General features: G+C 44.7%; 1 protein-coding gene across 1 annotated transcript; it reads right to left on the bottom strand.

Moving 5' to 3' along the window:
* Positions 1–437: 437 nt before the first annotated feature.
* On the bottom strand, positions 438–16302 carry tent4a (terminal nucleotidyltransferase 4A). The gene is made up of 13 exons (XM_061815838.1): positions 15308–16302; positions 11165–11288; positions 10510–10556; positions 10269–10389; positions 9378–9485; positions 7628–7756; positions 7216–7423; positions 7003–7129; positions 6821–6924; positions 5868–6052; positions 3645–3803; positions 3397–3558; positions 438–2933 (listed from the first exon to the last, which is right to left on the bottom strand). Exons 1-13 carry the CDS (start codon positions 16021–16023, stop codon positions 2775–2777), a joined length of 2349 nt encoding a protein of 782 aa, XP_061671822.1. The 5' UTR covers positions 16024–16302; the 3' UTR covers positions 438–2774.
* Positions 16303–18934: the final 2632 nt, after the last annotated feature.

Genomic DNA, 18934 nt, shown 5'->3' with positions numbered 1-18934 from the left:
CCACCGTGCCACCCGATCACGTCTATTTCTGAAAATGGGAGTTTACCCACACTTTTGTGGGGCTAATTTACAAAATAAATACCCCCACACCATGTTTCTCTGTCAATGACTTCTACAAAGTGCTTCCTCCACAAGTTAAAATGCTTTCATTGTATTTGTGGTAACAAAAAGGAAGGAATAAAATCTTTGAATACTTACAAAAATACTTTTAATTCTTCATGCTACTCCTTGTAAATGGTACTTTTATGATGTCTCAACATAAACCTGGAAAGGGACAAACAATTTTCACTTGACTGTTGCATTGACGAAGTGAAATAATTTACAAGAGTACATATCAGACTTACCTCAGGGCCCGAAACCTTGCAAATCAAAAACGTGATCAGTGTGCAAACGCTAAGGACTAAATCATAATTTAATCTAAAAAAACAGACAGCGAGTGGCAGTTTCAAAATGTTTATTTAAAAAATAAAATAGAAAAACATACATAAAAACGTCCAGAAAAACAGCCCCGAAACAAAAAAAGCTGGCTGACTTGTTTTCTGGCTCACAACAATCAGCCGGGACAAAAATGACCGGATAAGATAAGCCACACTTTTAAAACCCCCTCATCGTACTTGTGACAAGAGGGAGGTTACATTGAACCTTCGTTGTACATTGGAGGGCAGAACCCTGGCGGATCGCTGTTGCTCTCTCGTTGCCGAAAGGTGAAGCGAGGAGAACTACGACATGTTTCCACGAGATGGGTTACTGCGGGAAGATATTTGGCAACTCTGACCCAATCCAACAAACTGCCCGTCGCTCATTTTATTGTCCCTCCCTTATAAAACCAGAGGTGACTTTTAAGACCCGTTTTAAAATTTCGGAACGGGGCCTGTAATGGAAGAAAAATGTGCTGCTCCAATTCAATCAGAAAAGATAAGAAAATGTGGCGGTAGAGTACATGACAATTTAAATTTGGATAATATCATTTTTGCATGTGTGTGTTGGTGATTAGCTGGGGGGGGTAAGACTGATGAGTAGGTAGACAGTTACGAGCGACGGGTCAAAGCTGCCGGGTGTTTTCTTCCCTAGAGGAAAAAAAAATTAAAAAAAAGTTGAAATAGTGTAACAGCATTGAACATCATCAATGTCATGTAAAAAGCTTGTGTGGTGCTGCACCGGCAGAGGGCAAGTCGCTCTCTGGGCGCATCCTGTCTGATTCCAAAACCGTCCTTCCACACGCAATTTTCTAAGTCACACACACAGACACTGCACATACTCGGACCCCAAACACAGATGATAAAATCCCCCCTATTCCTTACAACTGGCGGGAAGGTGTTTACATATTTTTTTTGTTTGTTTTTATTTTAAAAATAAGACCGGAGCGTCACACGAGGATGGGGGCTGTTGTTCAAACTACACAAACACCAGAATATAAATGAAGTCCTGGCCAGTCCAACTGAGTACTGTCTGTTATCATCGGGGGTAACTGGGGTGGTGGGGTACCATCTATCCATTCTCCCAAGTCGCTTATCCTCACAAGGGTCACGACCAAAAATCCTAAAATGCACAAGACATGACGCAATAATAGGAGTAACCCACTTGCATAGAAATGACACGGGCGTGCGTTAGTAGTTTTGATGGCGAGTCACAGCCTTGCCGCAGTCGTCGTCGTCTCTGTGAGCGTGCATACAAAGACACACACAGAGTAAACGCAAAGAAAGGCAACGCAAACAATTAGCGGAAGTACCTGGCAGTCACATATACACAAGATTCCTGAATGGAATCAAAATATAATTCCCTTTCACTTAGGTCCTTGGTTCAGTAGGATCCCACCCTGGCCCTCCCTTTTTTTCTGTCTCGGACCTCAAATGGGAAGCCCCTTATGGCCTGGACGCAGATTTACAGCTTCGCACACCTAAAGTCGCTCTCCCAAATCGGTGCCGGCCATGTTTCCTAACCTATTTTCACAATCCCCACCTTGGAAAAGGACAGTAAACAGGGTGGTAAAAAAAAAAAAAAAAAAAAAAGAAAAGGCAGTGACAGAAGAAATATGGCAGCAACCGAGTCCACAAAGAGACTGTAGACAATCTTGAGGTTGAAAACGCCAAGACAATTACATCCTCTCACCAAGATATGATGGCAGGGTGCAATTTTCCTGCCACTTGCCTCCTGGATGAGTAACTGAACGAACTCCCGCAATGAGTGTCAGGCTCGCCTTGTCGGGGAGGGGCAAAACGTGAGGCTTATTGAGAGATCTCCTCTGGAAAAGTGGGGAACGGGAAGGGGGGGGGGGGGGTCAAGGACCTGGGCTCCATCTCACCAGAGAAACCCAAAAGGTTCCGTAAACAGAAGGTAAAACGCTAAAAAAATAAAACAAACTGTATAAAAATGCCTTTCAAATATAGACACTAAATTAAATAAGCATTTAAGTTCCAAAAATGAAAAACAAATATTGCACAAAACAAAAAGGAAGAAAACTCCGAACATTGGGACAGCTTTGCTGGGAGGCTCGAAACTTGGAAAGGCCAATGGCGGCTCCCGCGAGTGCCACGTAAAAAACAAAACAAACAAACAAAAAAATTAGACGTGAGCTCTTTTAAGAGCCGTAACCGAGGGAAGCAAAAATACTGACCGCAACATAATACTGGAAGGCTACAAGGCAGTGAACAAAAGGTCACACTGAAGCAGAAGCCGAGCTGGAGGCTGTTTCATGTAGCGGCCGCCCCGGTCGAGTGAAAACTGCTGGTCTCCGTGAGGGGGGTGGGGGTGTGGGGGAGGGGGACACCCGGTCTCTATCTGCTGGGGCTGACCGGAAGGCTGTCCCTCTTTCGGCGCCGCCAAGTGTTCCGGTGGTACTGTGTGTGCGTGTGAGCGTGGCCGCGGGTCGCCACGGGCGGATTGGTGATGAGCGGGGGGTTGTGAAAGCCCTTCATGTTGAACTTGACGGCGTTCTGGGGAGGAGACAATCATTCGGGTTAGCACATTTACATGACTAAAGGACCGATTACCACCTGAAACACGGCTTTAAAATACATCTTAACACTTTCATGCGCGGGGGGTGTTCGCTGATGTTCGTGCTCAAGGCCAAGATTTGATTTTTTTTTTAAAATGACAGCCCCACTGCTGGAAGAAAAGGGCATAACTTACTTTATGTTCTTCTATGTACAATGATTTTCAATTATTGGAAAAAAACTCCAGCACCAGAGACTGAAGCTAGCCTGACCACCTACATATGACTTGACATTTAATGTCTCACACAGTTCAAAGAGGAGCCACAATAAACAAAGAAGTCATGTGATGAAAAAGCCTGAATTGACCTGCAAAAAAAAAAAAAAAAAAATACACCTCCAAACACAAAGTTAAATTAAACACACGAAAAAGGGACAGAACGAATGAGATGCGTTTGGATCCTACCTTATGTGCGTGGCTGGAGTGGGGGCTGGGCGGAGGCTGGGGACTGGAGGGGCCGTGGGCTGGGGGGGGCATGTGGAAGAAGGCGGGGAGACCGGTGTCGATGCACACCTGTCTGCCAGCTATGGAGTGCATCGGGAGACCCCCGGGGAGCGATGCGCGAGCCTGGCAGAGGAGAAGAAGACCCGATGTGGCTCGCTGCTTCACGTGATCCGATAAAAGCTTTCACGACGTTACTGCTGCGTGTCTACCTGTGAGCCAGGAGGCAAGAGCAGATGGTGTGCTGCCATTCCTGGCTTGGCTGTGCCCAAACTAAATCCCGGTGGAAATGCGAGGCCCAGCGGCGGGAATGCTGCGTATGGGGGCAGGGGGGGCGGAGGCACGGGACACGGTGGTGCTGAATCCGAGTCCTGATGAGACAAACGGACACAATTATTTTACATATTATAGTCTAGAATGTGAGATTGGCAACACCATGTGGACAATAATAATAACTACACTTTGCATGCACGCAAAATTTAAAAAATGCAAAATCAATTTTTATCAAATTACTCAAATAGCTAATGGGATACGTGATAGAATAAGCCATTATAAACACATACTAATTTTCTTAATGTCCTACAGGGCGCAAGCCTGAATTATGAAGACAAACGCAATTGGAGAAATTATGGTGCATCTGCTACCTTGTTAATTTCTCGTTCAGTTGCGAGTTGTTTTTTTGTTTTTTTTTGTTTGAATGAATGAATCCTTATTAGACGACTTTGCGTGAGACATCAGAAAGAGGAAGATAAATCTGAGTACATATAGTTGAGTTATTCAGAACCACATTAGTATGCTGTAAGGTAACATCGAGTGTGCCGCGGGAAATACCTACTATCTGGTGTATGTGTCCTCTTAAATTATTTAAAGCAGCAGCATGCAAATATGTGGTTGAGAGTGCCGGTGAGGTACAACCATGTGGACACGTAGTGTCCCCACCAACCCCCCCCCAGCAAGGCACTGTGAAGACCAGCAGCTTGTTGCATTTACAAATGTATTTAATGATCTCTCTAAAGGTTCTTCCAATGTATATCAACGCTGATACAAATCGTTCTCGGTGATATTTTTCACATGCCTGCTGGAGAATGTTTATAACTTTCTTCCAGCATTTCTGTGAGAATTCGCCACACAGATGCTCTGATACATGAGCGTCCAGCTGTTCGCTGTTGTGTGAAGCACCAGCGGGGATTCCTCCGGAACTGTGAGGATCCACAGCCGGCGGGAAAGTGCGGCCGAAAAAGAGGAAATCTAAGCCTCCGTTCCGGCTATCGTGATGGGAAACGTGAGGTCATTGGCAAACAAAACGCGCGAGGGCAGCGCATTGATGAGAACATAGTATGTCTTCGGCGAGGGCAGTGTGACTACACGAGGACTTCGAGTGCAGTCCGTTGCTATTCCGCTTCAGAACCGTAGGGGTGGATAGAGAAGGGTCAAAAGACAGGAGCCTGGATTGCAATTTTTGTGAATAAAAGGTGAAGTCATTCAAGAAACTTTGCAGTGAACCAACATTTCTGCAAATTGGACAATGAACAGCTAGTAGTGGAAATACTTCCATTTTATCCGCTGAAGGAATTCTCTTCAAACATAACTGTGTACATTCCACCATCTGCTGCAGAGGCAACCAAGTGTGATATAATTCATACGGCCGTTGCCAGGTTACAGAGCCTCCACCCAGAAGCTCTTATCATCATCATCACATTTTAATCACAGCAGGCTGGGCTCACTACTACTCGCTTTCCACAAGTATAAACACTGCACTGCAAGACAAAATAAAACACTGAACTTGCTGTATGCAAACACCAAGGACGCATTAATACAGTGTTTAACTACTGCTCTCGCTTATCAGAATAAGGTCTCGTGTTTTTTACAACTCGCGATGTTCCTGGATGTTCAAAGGCTTTCCGTAACCACAAGATTAATGCGTAGCTGGAGTGAGGATGTGATCCACACGGGGACAACATGGATGACCACATGAACTTGATCACTGAATATTATATTTTCTGGGAGAACGTCATCATCACAGCTGGCACTGTGCGTCGTTTCCCCAACCACAAACGCTGGATTGCGTCTCAATCAAAAGAAGAGGGCGTTGAGATCTTGTGATAAAACTTGAGTGTCAAACGCTATCTGAAGGTGAGAATGAGGACAATCAAAACAAGAGTGCTGTCGTCAGGAGAGGGCAGATCCAGCTCTGTATCCCCTGTTGTTATCTTGACCCCCCCCCCCCAATCTCCACCGCAATTACCACACTGCGCACCACCCCCGAGAGACACTGATGACGACCCCCCAAACGCTCTCTTTCCCGTGAATTAACACGCCCTCACAGGACAGTGAAAGCGAACCAAGTGAGAAGACAGTTGGAATGAAGACACCATAATAAAGCTACAGGGGGCCCGATATCATTGTCATAGGTGTTGTAACATAATATTTCTCACGTTGTCTGATCCAGAGAGCGAGGAGACGGAGGAGGCAGACGAGTGCTGCTGGGGGCTGGAGATGGACATTGGCGAGTCTGCACTCTGGGGGGACACAGAGTCCCTCTGCTGCTCCTCTGCGCTGACACCGCTGTCAAGAATACAGTTGGGGTCCTGATCTGACACCAGCTCCTTGACAGTTGCCACTAAAGATGCAGAACACAGGTTCATGTTGGAAGGGGAGTACAGTCAATCGCATCAATAGATCACTCTTCACGCCTCTGCTATATCATGGATTTTTCAAATGTTTTTTTTACAACATACACGCAAGTCTGAAATTCGAGTTGTGTGCCTTCGGTGCAACTAAGTACCCTGTTTTGCCATTTTAATATTTGTTGTTGCAATAGATGAAATTATATATATGCCTGTTTATTGCTGTATGCTCCAATCGTATGTGTTGTTGCTCCATGGGTGTTAAAGTAGAAATTGTTTGAAGGGTTATAATTATAATAATAATGTCTGAGCTAATTGCTATTGGCCAGTCTATGGTGTTTGAATGATTACCAGTAACAGCACACTTTCATTTGATAGAAATATATGATGTGGTTCCACACAATGTAAAAATATATAATATCTTTTTGTTTCATGTGCCACATTTAAAGTGAACTTCGAGAATGAGTGACAAACAGCTTGAAGCAAGCACACCTCGATTCTTATTTGCAGAATCCTCTTTTCCATTTTCTCACTGTGATGTTATTCAATAGTCTACCATTTACTAACAGTGAGTCAATCAGAACAGGCAGTAAGAAATACATTTCCATGTGTGTATGAATTAGTTCAAATGCATTTAAAATGTGTACGAGTATAAAAACTATCATTTTTTTTTAATTTGGTCAGATTTTCCCCCATTATTTCCACGATAAACAATGTTTTGACAGTATCACAATTAGTACTAGAGTCAAATTTGAGCCTACCTCTATTATCCATTCGAGTCGGATCCCTGCCACCCCACTTTTTGATGATCCACTCTCTGTAGTCGATCACTTCCTGGGTCAACCTGATTATTCTTCCTAAGGTGCTTGAGGATGAATGAGAGAAGAGTTTAATTCGTCACAATGTTCGTGTATGTGCACAGCTAGATGGGCGGGCTTCCAACCTTTCCGAGTCTTTATTTGGATATGATCGGGCGAGCGGTGACACAGCGTGGCTGAGGACAGTGTAGGCGTAGTCAAACACCTGTCTGACGTGCATGGCACCGTATGACCCCCTGCCCACATCGTTGCCTGCACGGCGGGAAATCGGAATCCGATGAAATGTGTTTGCAGAGGTCATCGAGTGTATTTGTTCTGAAGGTCGTAGATAAATGTACCTGGAAGCAGTGGATCCTCGATGCAGAGCATGGACGGCCTGTAACCGTTGGTCATGGCCATGTCGTCTTTGGCAATGTATGCACCTCCGTTTTTGATGCGAATCCCTGTTTTCAAGTAGTTAAAATGGCGACCGTACAACTCAAAAAACTCGATCAGCAAGACGCCCAAGTTCTCGCTGGAGTTCCTGGCATCGATGCGAGGGTGAAGCTGAGGAAAGTAAGGTTTAAAAAAAAAAGAAAAAGTTCATTTCTGAGTGAACTGGGATTAACAAGTTAAGACAAAGCTGGAACTACAGTGCAAGTATTGAAGCTTAAAGTATTTAATGTTACTAACAGTGCCACATCATACTATCAAAATGCACTCAGACAAGTTCCTTCTTATTTTTCCTCCTAAAAACAAGCGCGCAAGTACCTGCAAGAAGCTGATGACCATGAGGATGAGGCAGTAGGAGCTTATTCCGCCTGTGAAGACTTCATTTAGATCTCTCTGCAGCAGGAACTGCTTCAGCACAAAGATCAGGTAAGGCAGCACTGGATACTTCTGAAAGTGGATGAGGGAATACAATAAGTGTTAGCAATACATTCAGATTATTACCTTGGTGAATTGTTCGAACAAAAAAAGATGCTGAGGGGTATCACATTACTGCTCATTCTTGTTCATTAAAATACATTTGTTTTTTCCCCCTCATCAGGAATATATATTCGCTGTGATTAGTGTATTTTTTTTTTAAACACAATTATCTATAAGGCTCCCTAGAGGTGTAATAATGGACTATTACTGTACGTTAAAAACCCAACAGAGCTGTAGACAGAAATTAAATATATTGTTCATTTTCCAATTTGAAAAGACTGTAAAAGCCTGTGGCACTTGGTGTACGTGGGGCTGACCTTTTAAAGAGCCTCTAAAGAGGTGGGAAAAAAGATTAGAAGCCGCCTGCAAAGGAAACCTGCATAAGAGGAAGCCCTCCGCCCCTGTTCGCCGGACGATAAGGCTGCAGCAGAGCCAGGCTCCCTCGCACATTAACAACGTCGTCGCTCGCAGGGGTTTGATTGAGTGCGGCTGTCGGTGGGAGGCCTTCAAGCCACAACATGCCATCCGGGCAGAAACCCGACGCAACATAAACAAAAGAACAAAAGCCGAAGGATGAGACGACATTGGGCGATCGGCACCTGGCTAAAACAAGCATGACTAAGACGGGCAGACATTCCCCCTCGGGAGGAGAGCCATTCGGAGTAATCAAGCAGCAACGTTGCCCACATGCAGCAAGCACAAAATCTGCGGTTGCTTCCAGAATGAGGCAAAGCGAATCAAGTGTAATGCTTTGAACTGCTGGCCAGCCACAATTCAGAGAGGGGAATTCACAAAGTTCTATATTTAGATGCCTCTCTAAAACAGCAATTATACGACTCCACTGGCCCTTGCTTTGATTTCAATATGTCTGCATGATCCCCTTTGTCGCGCTCTTTCATTCTTCCTCTCCATGACTGTCTTTTTAACTGGCATTTATTTCTCGGCACAGTGGACAGTCCGCAGTCAAATTCCCATGGACTGGAACAATTTGAGTGGCCAAACAGATGCTTTCTGAAAAATATGGTCAACAACAACGAACGTCCACAACAAAATTTGAAATTCTCTGACTTCATCTTAACATTGGTTCTACGTGTGTGTGTGTGTTTTTTTTTTTTTTTTTTTTAATCATGCCATGATAATGATTTTGACTGTCCAGGCAAAATGCAATTAACTGCAAAATTCATGGAAAGGGTCTGGCTGCTCTGCACAACAGCAGGACATGCAATATAAATAGAGTACACAACTTAGTTTTACCGAGCAGATGCTAACATAGGAAGGATGTACCTGAAAACGCAATTGCTGACTCGTGAAAACGGAAAAGAGTACATTAACTCAAAGCAACCAAAGTTAACCTCCACCTACCTGCCTACCGAGTGTTGAGGTATTCACTGGGTGGGTTATTTTACTTTTAAAAGTTATTCAAACATTATCTGCACAGTCAATACAGGTTTTATCACAGCAGAAGGTTGAAGGTTACCATTTATTATGATAAAAAATATTAAAAAATTCAAAAAACTTGGAGGCCATCCAGCGCCACGGAAAGGATTCGATACGAGGTTCGCCTATATTCTAAAACAATGCGACATCTCACCTGAACATAATCTTTAATGAAGCACGCCGCCTTGACGCCAGTCTCCACGTTGAAGCTGATGTCCACTTTCACCTCAGTCTCCTGGTCTGTCAGCTTTATGATTGGCACCTGAAAGACGGCCGAAGTGGTGAAATGACTAACAATCTGCGCTTGTGTAAAAAAAAATAAATAAATACTCTGATTGAACCAGATGTACTGACTCAAATCCTGTACTTAAGGACAACTAAAAGAAACAGAAAAGCAATCTGGTCATTTGCCACAATGTAGTACAGATACCTGAAAAATCTACTTGAATACAGTAAAAGTATTTTTAATTTGGTACTTCGCACCACTGCGCGGCGACAAGGGTTAGAAAACGACTGGAATGGCGATCAAGGTGCGCACGTGGGTGAGAGGAGTTCACGCTTGTGTGATAAGTGAGCGTCTCAAACTTCCTTGAAGCGGGCAACAGTCTTGACGCCAACTCCTCTCGTCAGCTATTCTCACAAAATCAGCTATGAGCGGGCCCGGTCTCACGCAAACAGATGGGGGAGACTAATTGTGTCTGCTAATTTAGTGGACCATTTTTCCACTCCTCCTCTCAAAGAGATAAAGCAGCGATGGAGCCAAGGCTTTAGATTTCTGGCTGACCACTTGAAGTCTTAAAAAAGGCTTTTTCTAGGGGTATAAAAAGCGGTGCCAAGTTGTGATTTGGCAGACTTTCTTCCAGTTCCCCGCAACATTTCTCATTAACAGAGCCTCTCGTGCTTCTGCGACGTGAAAAATGTTTGAAAAGAGCATCAACTAAGTTGATTACATGACTCCGTTTATAATCACATCAGGATCAGGAATAGCTTCTCAACTGATTGCTTGCTTGAAAAAATCTGAAGTGCATCACAGCGGAATACTCACAGTAGCTTTGTCCAGCACTTTGATGGAGAAAGGCTCGGCGACGTTGTGCTTGCGAAGGGCCTGTTCCAACTCCTGCAGCGGAGGGCGCTCCCACTTTCCAAACACCACCAGGTCAATGTCGCTAAGGGGGAAAGGGGGGGGGGGTGTGTGTGGGTTCACATTCCAAGTCAAAACAATGGATGGAAAAACACACAAGGTTTACAATGCCTCATTGACAGATTCATGTGCATGTCTCGCTTGCCTTGTTGGAAGGTACAGTCCTGTGCTGAAGCTGCCAAATATTTGGACCTACAAAAGCAGGAACATGAAAAAAAATTAAGGCTATGGATTAATCATGTGTTCCATTAGTTCAGTTGTCCCACGCTGACAGACAGGCTTTGTAAGTGGGGCCATTAATCTATCCTGCCCAGGGAGAAACTCTTCTTTGTTTTGAGAACTCATTGCCAAAATTGAGTTCTTTAAATATCAACATTCAACATTTTCATTGTAACGTCACTATTGCATAACGGTCCCATATGCGGCGATGATTTACTGTCCATAATATCCAACTGAAATGTCCACACACTGCGGGACAATGCATTTCCGGGTTCCTCTTCGGAGTGGGGCCGACTGCGCCAAGTGGGGAGCGCTGCCAAACCAAGCAAACAATGGCGAGAAGAGAAATAGCTCCACGAGAACCAGCACTCCAAAGGGGAGGCCGAGTGGAGGTCCTTCCTCTCCCGTCTGGGAACTACGACGAGGCGGCGAGGGCACAAAGACAGCGCACAATTGATGATGGGTACAAATCCGACGACTGATGAGCAGCTTTGGCCGACAGCACGTGTATCAAAGAACCAAATGGTGTGACTTGTTTGGACATCCTTTGAACAAAAACCGCATTGAGAACTGGAACTTACATCTGCAGTGGGCCACAACTCCTTGATGATTCTCTCTATCCGGTTGACCACCTCTTTCCTCATTGCAGCCTCCTCTGGACGCGGAGACATGAAGTTGTAGAAGTCCATGACCTCTTCGTGGAGTCTGAGCAGGGGGGGGAAAAAATAACAAAAGAGGCTTTTTTCAGTCTGTGCTGACTCACAACAGCATTTAAACTAAAATAAACGTACAAGGTGGGTCCTTGAGAAAAGTCACAAGAATGCAACCTCCAAAGTTGTCCAAAAGTGGTACAATTTGGAATCAAACCGCAATCAATTTCACACTTTGGAATGCCCCAAACAAGTCACATCAAACTTTGTTTTCAAACCATCAGTTGGTAAGACGTCAGCTAAGTAAGCAACAAAAAAGCAAGTGTTTGCACGTCTTTTTAGAAAGAAATCCCAAAAGTCATTCCAATTCTGACTTTCCAAATTAAACGCACCGACTCCCTTCAATTACTTTATGGTAGGTCTTCTTTTCTTTTATTTTATGGGAGTATTATGGTTAACCCCCATCATGCAGAAAAGGGGACATTGTGCAACCAAAATGTGCAGGCAATTTTTGGATGCAAATTACACATTTGCATTCCTCACATACACAGTCTGTATGATGCAGACACATTTGCAATTGAACAGCCCTCACCTCAAAAAAATTCGAAAGTACAGTCATTGTCCTCTTCAATATGTATTTAAAAGGTAAGGCTTGACTGACAAAGCTTAGCAGACAAAACGACCAACGGTTTGTTTGTTTTTTAAACTTTGGCCTTAAAAGCAATGTTATTCTTGAGGCTGAACAAATCCTACCACACTTAAAGACCAATATTTATGTCTTTAGCCATGATGTCAGCATTTCACACTGCTACACAAACATCTGATCTGCATTTACTGTACCAGCCATGTGACATTTCCAACATAACCACAAGCAAGGAGTAACTAATCTTGTCCATTAGAATGTTTGTACTGTGGAACCTCCAAAGCCGACCAAAATTTTCAGAGAAAAACATAGTTTTCATGTTATAGTGTCAACATGGAGTTGTCATAATGTGCAATGCCAGCAAATAACGACCCCTCAGTGCACCTCTGGTAACTTCATTTCAGCCAGCAATAATTCTGGATGACTTGAGTCGCTTATGAATGTTTAAATATTGACTGCGTTTCGACTGGTAGGTTTGCACGTCATATCCTTCTGTTGTCTTGATTAGATAAGATTCTTAAAACAACTTTTTAAAACATGCCTTCGGCTCATTTGTGCTGAGCATTAGAGTCAATCGACTGTATGATGTTTGTCAAGAGGGAGACTTGAGTTGGCATATTATGCCACCCACTAGTTACAGTAGCCTGCCCGCTCACTGTGATCATCAGTCCGAGGGTGTTAGGTTTCAACATTTTACACTGCATTTGCGTCCGATTTCGTTATGCCGGCGTGACAGTCGATTGGTTGTAAATGTCGACCGGCATCGCGGAACGGATTGTTGTCGCCTTCGGAGGTAGCGCAGCATAACGGGGAAGATTTCTTAGCACTCAAATGCCTAGGAACAGTGGGGCTCTGTTGCAGCCCTGTGGCCGCTCTTTTTTTTTTTTTTTCGAAGAATGCACGCCATGGTGTCAGTGTGAAATACGGAACAGGGGGACTGTCACAATCTATTACGAAAGCCCTGCAGTACATTAAGTCGGCCCATGTGCCCACGCCTCGGTGAAAACATTCTGCCAGACAGATAGACAGACACTCGTGCATCAATACCGGCAATCGGACAGAGGAGCATAGGTACTCATGTACAACGCACCGAATATCTTGTCATCACGCCTAGGAAATTACCAAGTGCAACAATACATTAAAGGGTGTTCAAAATGTGCCCCAGAAGGCTTGAATTGAGAAAAATTACCTCTGCATAATGTATATGGCTGGGGGATATGGCCATAAAAAAAAAAAAAAAATCTTTTGAAAAAAAAAAATGATGTCTGATTTTATTACATCCTAATTTCTCAAGATTGATATTTTCAAAATACATTTTCCCTTTTTCTCCCCAACTTTTGGGATTCCCGAAAACCAAATAATCTTTGAAAGCTTTTATGCAGCAAGTTTTTTTCCCACCTCGAGCTTTAATTGCATCAACTTTTGCTGGGGAAAAAAAAAAACAGACCCCCCACAACCTAATTTCTTATGGGAAAATGAGAATTTTCTACGAAGAAAATCCAATTCAAACCCAACTCGATTAACATTCAAAACAATTTAACATAAAAAAGGAGTCGTTGTATTAGACAGTATTGCTGCTCCACACTGTTAAATGTCGCAATCCCTCCAGTTCGCACATGTCGAGTTGCCCAGGAAAAGCACGGTAACCTTGGTAAACTATTTGGCCCTTCAAGCGCACACCCTCGTGCCAAAAGTTACAAACATGTTGATAAATCACTGCATTTGCAATTTATGAATGGGCACTCTGTCTTTGGCAATGTACAGTAACATTGACTCCGGGATTGATCGCCTTTGTTGCCATACAGAAAACAATGTTGTCTGTCTTAGCAGAAAACAACATAGCTGGTTGTATTTTGGAAAAAATACCCAAAGAGGGTCGGAAGAAGTCGTAAAATATAGCAATCAATTTGCAAAGTTTTTAGCAATGAATCCGCTTTTGTGATCTAACTCCGCTCTGTTCGGTGCCATGTTGTTTGTGTTCGTACACCAGTTATTTAAGTCTGTACAGTGCCTGTACTTGTAAATTGCACCGTTACTACACACCAATACCACTTTACTACCCTGGCATGGAGCCGACATTCCAGAAAGAACGTGAAGCCGTGTCAGATGTGTGGAGATAACTTAAAAATAAACCCAGGTGACACCACTTCCACCGAACTGTTAATTGCACTCTGCTCGGGCGGCACAGCTTCGTGATGGCTAAAGAGAAGGTCATGATGTTTTGGTAAGCATCACTCTTTTTTTTTTTACATAGTTTCATTTCATAACTTGATAGTGTTGTTCCTCGTTTATATATTGAGGTAACATGGCCTTCTTTATGCATATCCACAAGTCTCAATGTTAATCTTCATCTCTTATCAATATTCTTTTTAAAAAGTCCCCCCGAGGCGGCACTGTGGAATCAGGTGGTAAAGCATTGGCCTCACAGTTTTGAAGTCCCGGGTTCAATCCCGGACCTGCCTGTGTGGAGTTTGCATGTTCTCCCCGTGCCTGCGCGGGTTTTCTCCGAGCGCTCCGGTTTCCTCCCACATCCCAAAAACATGCAACATTAATCGGACACTCTAAATTGCCCCTAGGTGGGATTGTGAGTGCGGCTGTTTGTCTCCTGTAACTGGCTGGCAACCAGTTCAGGGTGTACCCCGCCTCCTGCCCTTTGACAGATGGGATAGGCTCCAGCACTCCAGGCGACCCTCGTGAGGATAAGCGGCAAAGAAAATGGATGGATAGTCCATGAGACATTGAAAAGTATGGGAAGACGCATGCAGCTGGATAAGAAAATCTCAGCAAAATGTTCATGGAAAGTGTTTGTACAACAGAATCCAACCCACACACGTTGTTTTTTTAACGATATTAGTTGAAACGTGTTCATTAAAATTGCAAGTTTTAATAATGTGATGTACTGTCTCATCAAAAGTGGTACACCAAAATCAGTGCAAATTGCGCATCTTGGAGTGTGAAATGTGACTAACTTGATACAAGTCACTACTTCTTCTCGCTTTACACATGCGAGACGTTCTCCCTCATAGTCAGAGTAGTTAAATAACAAATAATAGTAGAACGGGATATTTTCGGGGTTTACAACCGTAGTTTTTTTCCACGGCTATACGGGGGGGGGGAGTTTGGTTTTGGCTAAACTAGCTCACCACGCTCAAGCTAGCACCTACTACCTTGAATTTCTAATTCAAGAGCGACGTTTGCTATTTTAATATCGAAAAAGTTTGCTTTAGGGTGCTTGTAGGAACCCCCCCCCCCCAAAAAAAGGAAATATGACTTGTTACGAGTGTTGTGCAGCTGAGTTTACGCAACTAGCTTTAGCCGCTGATTATATTCAGCAAAATACCATACGCCACTCTTGCTACGTACAGGCCTATTCAAACCGGAGAGGTCTCGCTAGCCCAGTTTGTAACGTACCCCCCCCCCCCAAAACTCACCCGAGGACTCCCGGGTTGTAGTTTCTCGTTTTCCAGGGCGTCCAAGTGCTTGCGTCGTTGCCGTTAGTGCAGTTGGAAAGCAAGTAATTGACCCCGTAAGTGCTGGCCTTATTGTCACTTTTCCTCCTGGCGGGGTGGCGCACGGTGTGATGCGAGTGGTTGACGGGTACGGAAGGGGCCAGCTGGTGACTTTTCACGCACAACTGCTGCAAATTGAACGTGTGGCGGTTGGGATGGAGGAGGTGTTGGTGGAGCCGATTGTTGTCCGTGTTGTCACCCAGGGCGAACAGCAGGCCGACGTTTTTATTCCCAGCCGCGGGTCTCTCCGACGGGCAGCCGGAGGGGGGACTGTCCGCCTTCCGGGATTCCAGCGACGAGCAGCCGGCCTTGGGGCTGATTGCCCTGCCTTCGGCCGCGTCGGAGGCCGGGCTGAAAAAGTTGGACAGCGCCATGCCCAGCGAGGATATCGCGGCGTCGTTCACACAAGTCGAGCCGCCGCCGCCGTACACGATCCTGCTGCGATGGCTGCTGCCCAGGCTCTTGCTCGATAGCACGGCATTTTTCAACACGTCCAGCGCGGCGTAATTGACACATTGGTTGTGGACGTGCTGCGCGGAGAGCGTCCGTACTCCCTGAGAGGTTTCCCAGACGTGCATCCATAAAGCGTTCGCCGGTCCTTTCTGTTCGGGCTGAATCCAAGCTACCCTCGGATCCATTCAACTTGGTTCTCCGGTGACCCCCCCCCCCTCCCCCGTGTTGGGTACAACGCCAACGAGTCCGTCGTGATGCCGCGCGCCGAGCCCCCTCAACCTGAGAGATGCCCCCTCCGCCGAAACACGAAAATTAAGCCTGAAACCGAGTTAGGACCATGGGGAAAGTAGCCCCCCACTACGCCGCTAGATAGGGGGAAAACACTAGCTGATTTCTATTGAGATTCAATATGGCGTATTCTCTTCAAATTCACGCGCATGCACGTTGGGAGGGGGACCTTATTCAACGACCAGTACGCCCACTCCCTCGCAAGGCAGGAGGAGGTACTGCACTCACATAAAAAAAAAAAAATAAAAAAACGTTTTATTTCCACCCCGACTGCATTACGATTGTTTATGTTCAATACTTACTCCATCCATCCGTTTTCATTTGCCGCTTATCCTCACGAGGGTCGCGTGGAGTGCTGCAGCCAATCCCAGCTATCAACGGGCAGGAGGGGGGCTACACCTTGAACTGACTGCCGGCCAATCGCAGGGCACATGGAGACAAACAGCCACACTCACAATCACACCTTGGGACAATTTAAAGGGTCCGATTAATGTTGCATGTTTTTGGGATGTGGGAGGAAACCGGAGCGCTCGGAGAAAACCCGTGCAGGCACGGGGAGAACATGCAAACTCCACACAGGCAGGTCCGAGATTGAACCCGGGACCTCAGAACTGTGAGGCCAACGCTTTACCAGCTGAGCCCGCCTTGGTGCCCTCAATACTTACTCAAGACATAAAATGGCTTAAGTGTAATGTAATTATGTATAATTAGATATAATATTTTTATGAATAATTACTCAATTACTACTACTACTAATAATTACTAATTATTACTAACATGATAGTTTGAATTCAATTGTATTTATTAATTGTTTGAATTTTTTTCTATATTGAATGACTGATCAATTTATTAAGAAAAATGTAATGTAATGTAAAAATTTCAACGTATATATATTCTTGACCTCAACCTAATGCATGTAATCTTTATTTTAAATCATGTAGAATCAGAAAAAAAGTGCAAAATGTGAATTAATTTCAAGCAAAACATGATTCATAACCCAATACATAAAATAGTCATGTGGGTCATAATCTCAACCGCTTTACATGGCGCTCACGTACACTCAAGCCTGCCCTGTGAATAGAAACCGACCTACTGAAATAATCATATTTATAGGTGGCTCCATTCACAGCAGGCGGCGTCATGCTTGACTAAGCCCCCCCCCCCCCCCCCATCCTGCACGTTTTCCGCCGGGCAGCACCTTCTGGGAAAACCAGTATAATGTACATGATAAATGGAGAGTGGAGGAGGAGGAAAACCTCTTGCATAATGCCTACCCCAGACCATGGCCGCTCACGTGTAAGCATGTGACACAGTCAAGGGGGGAGGAAAAAAAAAAAAGACCCCGGAGCAAACTGTGTCAGATAGGATATGCGCCAGTCTCTCTTCTAACACACCCATGAAGGCATGAGTGCAACACAGCTGCTCACTCCCCCTGTGCAAATAGGAGCTTGCTTCCTCCGATTTTTGGCTCGATCACAAACGGCATCGTGGACGGGTATCAGCGGCAGCGAGTTACGAGCTTGTTTGCAAAGCCTGCTTAGTCTCACGTTTACACGGATTACCCACATTGGTGAGGCCCCAGAGAGAGACAGGAGAGCAGTCGAAAGAACGGCCGTAATCGGGCCGCACGAGCCGAGGGCGGTGATGGATTCATGCGGTTTGTCTTCAGCCTGCAGAATGCGGCGTGAATGCTAAGGAGGACAAACACATGTTCCGAATCATGCGTCTAACCCATTTCTAATAGAACAGTTCTGCAGCTGCATATTTGCGTGTAAAAAGCTTGTTTTGTGGTGGAGACAAACGACAAACGTATTCAGGGATCTCCAAGCAATGTTTCTATCCTTGACGGTAGCCAAGCGGATTGGTGTTGGACTCGCTTTTTCCGACCATTTCTCCTCATTATGATCACAAGTGAGGCTGGATGCACTGCGGAGGGCGCACAGACACAAAGACTCATTCAAAACTATGAATAATTTGGGACCTTGAGTGAATCAAACACGGATGTTTTTGAACCCAGAATCATTAGACTTTGGGGCAGGCGTGCTCACCACTGCTTCACTGTGGTACCCTTGCTTTTTTCCATTGTTGCCAATTTTCTATTTTCGACAAATTCCAAAGCAATAGCGACGTGGTGCGGTTTCAGCCTTCTTGTGTGAGGTGTGCGCGCTCACTTCTGTTTTTTTCTGGGTACTCTGGCTTCCTCCCAATATTCCGTAAACGTCCATGTTAGCTCCATCAGGGCCTTGAGTTTGAAACCTGTGCTCTAATCTCCCCTCACAATTATGTGACTTTGAATGATTTTTATGGACCAGCAAAAACAAATCCTTCTGGAAATAAAAAAAAAAATGGTCACAGGAGGAGAAAATAAATAGATTTTTTCCCTCAGTCACAACATCATTAAACGACTCTGACATAAGCGCGACCAATAATAAAACACATAGCCGGGAGTCAAAGCAACTGTTCCAACCCCCTTCCCCTTCGCCGTGCATGTTAAACCAACTAATGCGCTCCTTTTCAACACTGTAGGCGATGCAGCGCGTACAAGTACGACTACTGTGTTTGGAATCCAAGCACAAATCGCAGAATTTCAAGAATAAATTTCGTCCCCTATCGCCTGAAGACATTCGAAAGTCAACACATGGTCATGTAATACATTAACACAAAAAATATGTGACGTAATTGACCTTCAAACCGCCTTCTCTCTTTCACACTAAACAACTCAGTCCGTGTGTAAAAAAAATGATGAAGAACAATTTATTTGAGATACAATACATTCACAAATATTACGCACAAAGGCACAATCGTGGC

The sequence above is a fragment of the Syngnathoides biaculeatus genome, chromosome 1, assembly GCF_019802595.1.
Source record: "Syngnathoides biaculeatus isolate LvHL_M chromosome 1, ASM1980259v1, whole genome shotgun sequence".
Classification (NCBI taxonomy): Eukaryota; Metazoa; Chordata; class Actinopteri; order Syngnathiformes; family Syngnathidae; genus Syngnathoides; species Syngnathoides biaculeatus.
The sequence above is the reverse complement of the archived record's forward strand: the minus strand, read 5'-3'. Positions and strand labels throughout refer to the sequence as shown.

Bases quoted from the DNA above. Each gene is read 5' to 3' on its own strand.
- tent4a (XM_061815838.1), bottom strand. From the start codon at position 16,023: ATGGATCCGAGGGTAGCTTGGATTCAGCCCGAACAGAAAGGACCGGCG. The intron at 3,804-5,867 runs GTGAGAAATATT...TTGTCTCATCAG, and splicing joins CGCTCTCTGGATCAGACAAC to GACTCGGATTCAGCACCACC. The intron at 3,559-3,644 runs GTAGACACGCAG...CTCCTCTGCCAG, and splicing joins TCTTGCCTCCTGGCTCACAG to GCTCGCGCATCGCTCCCCGG.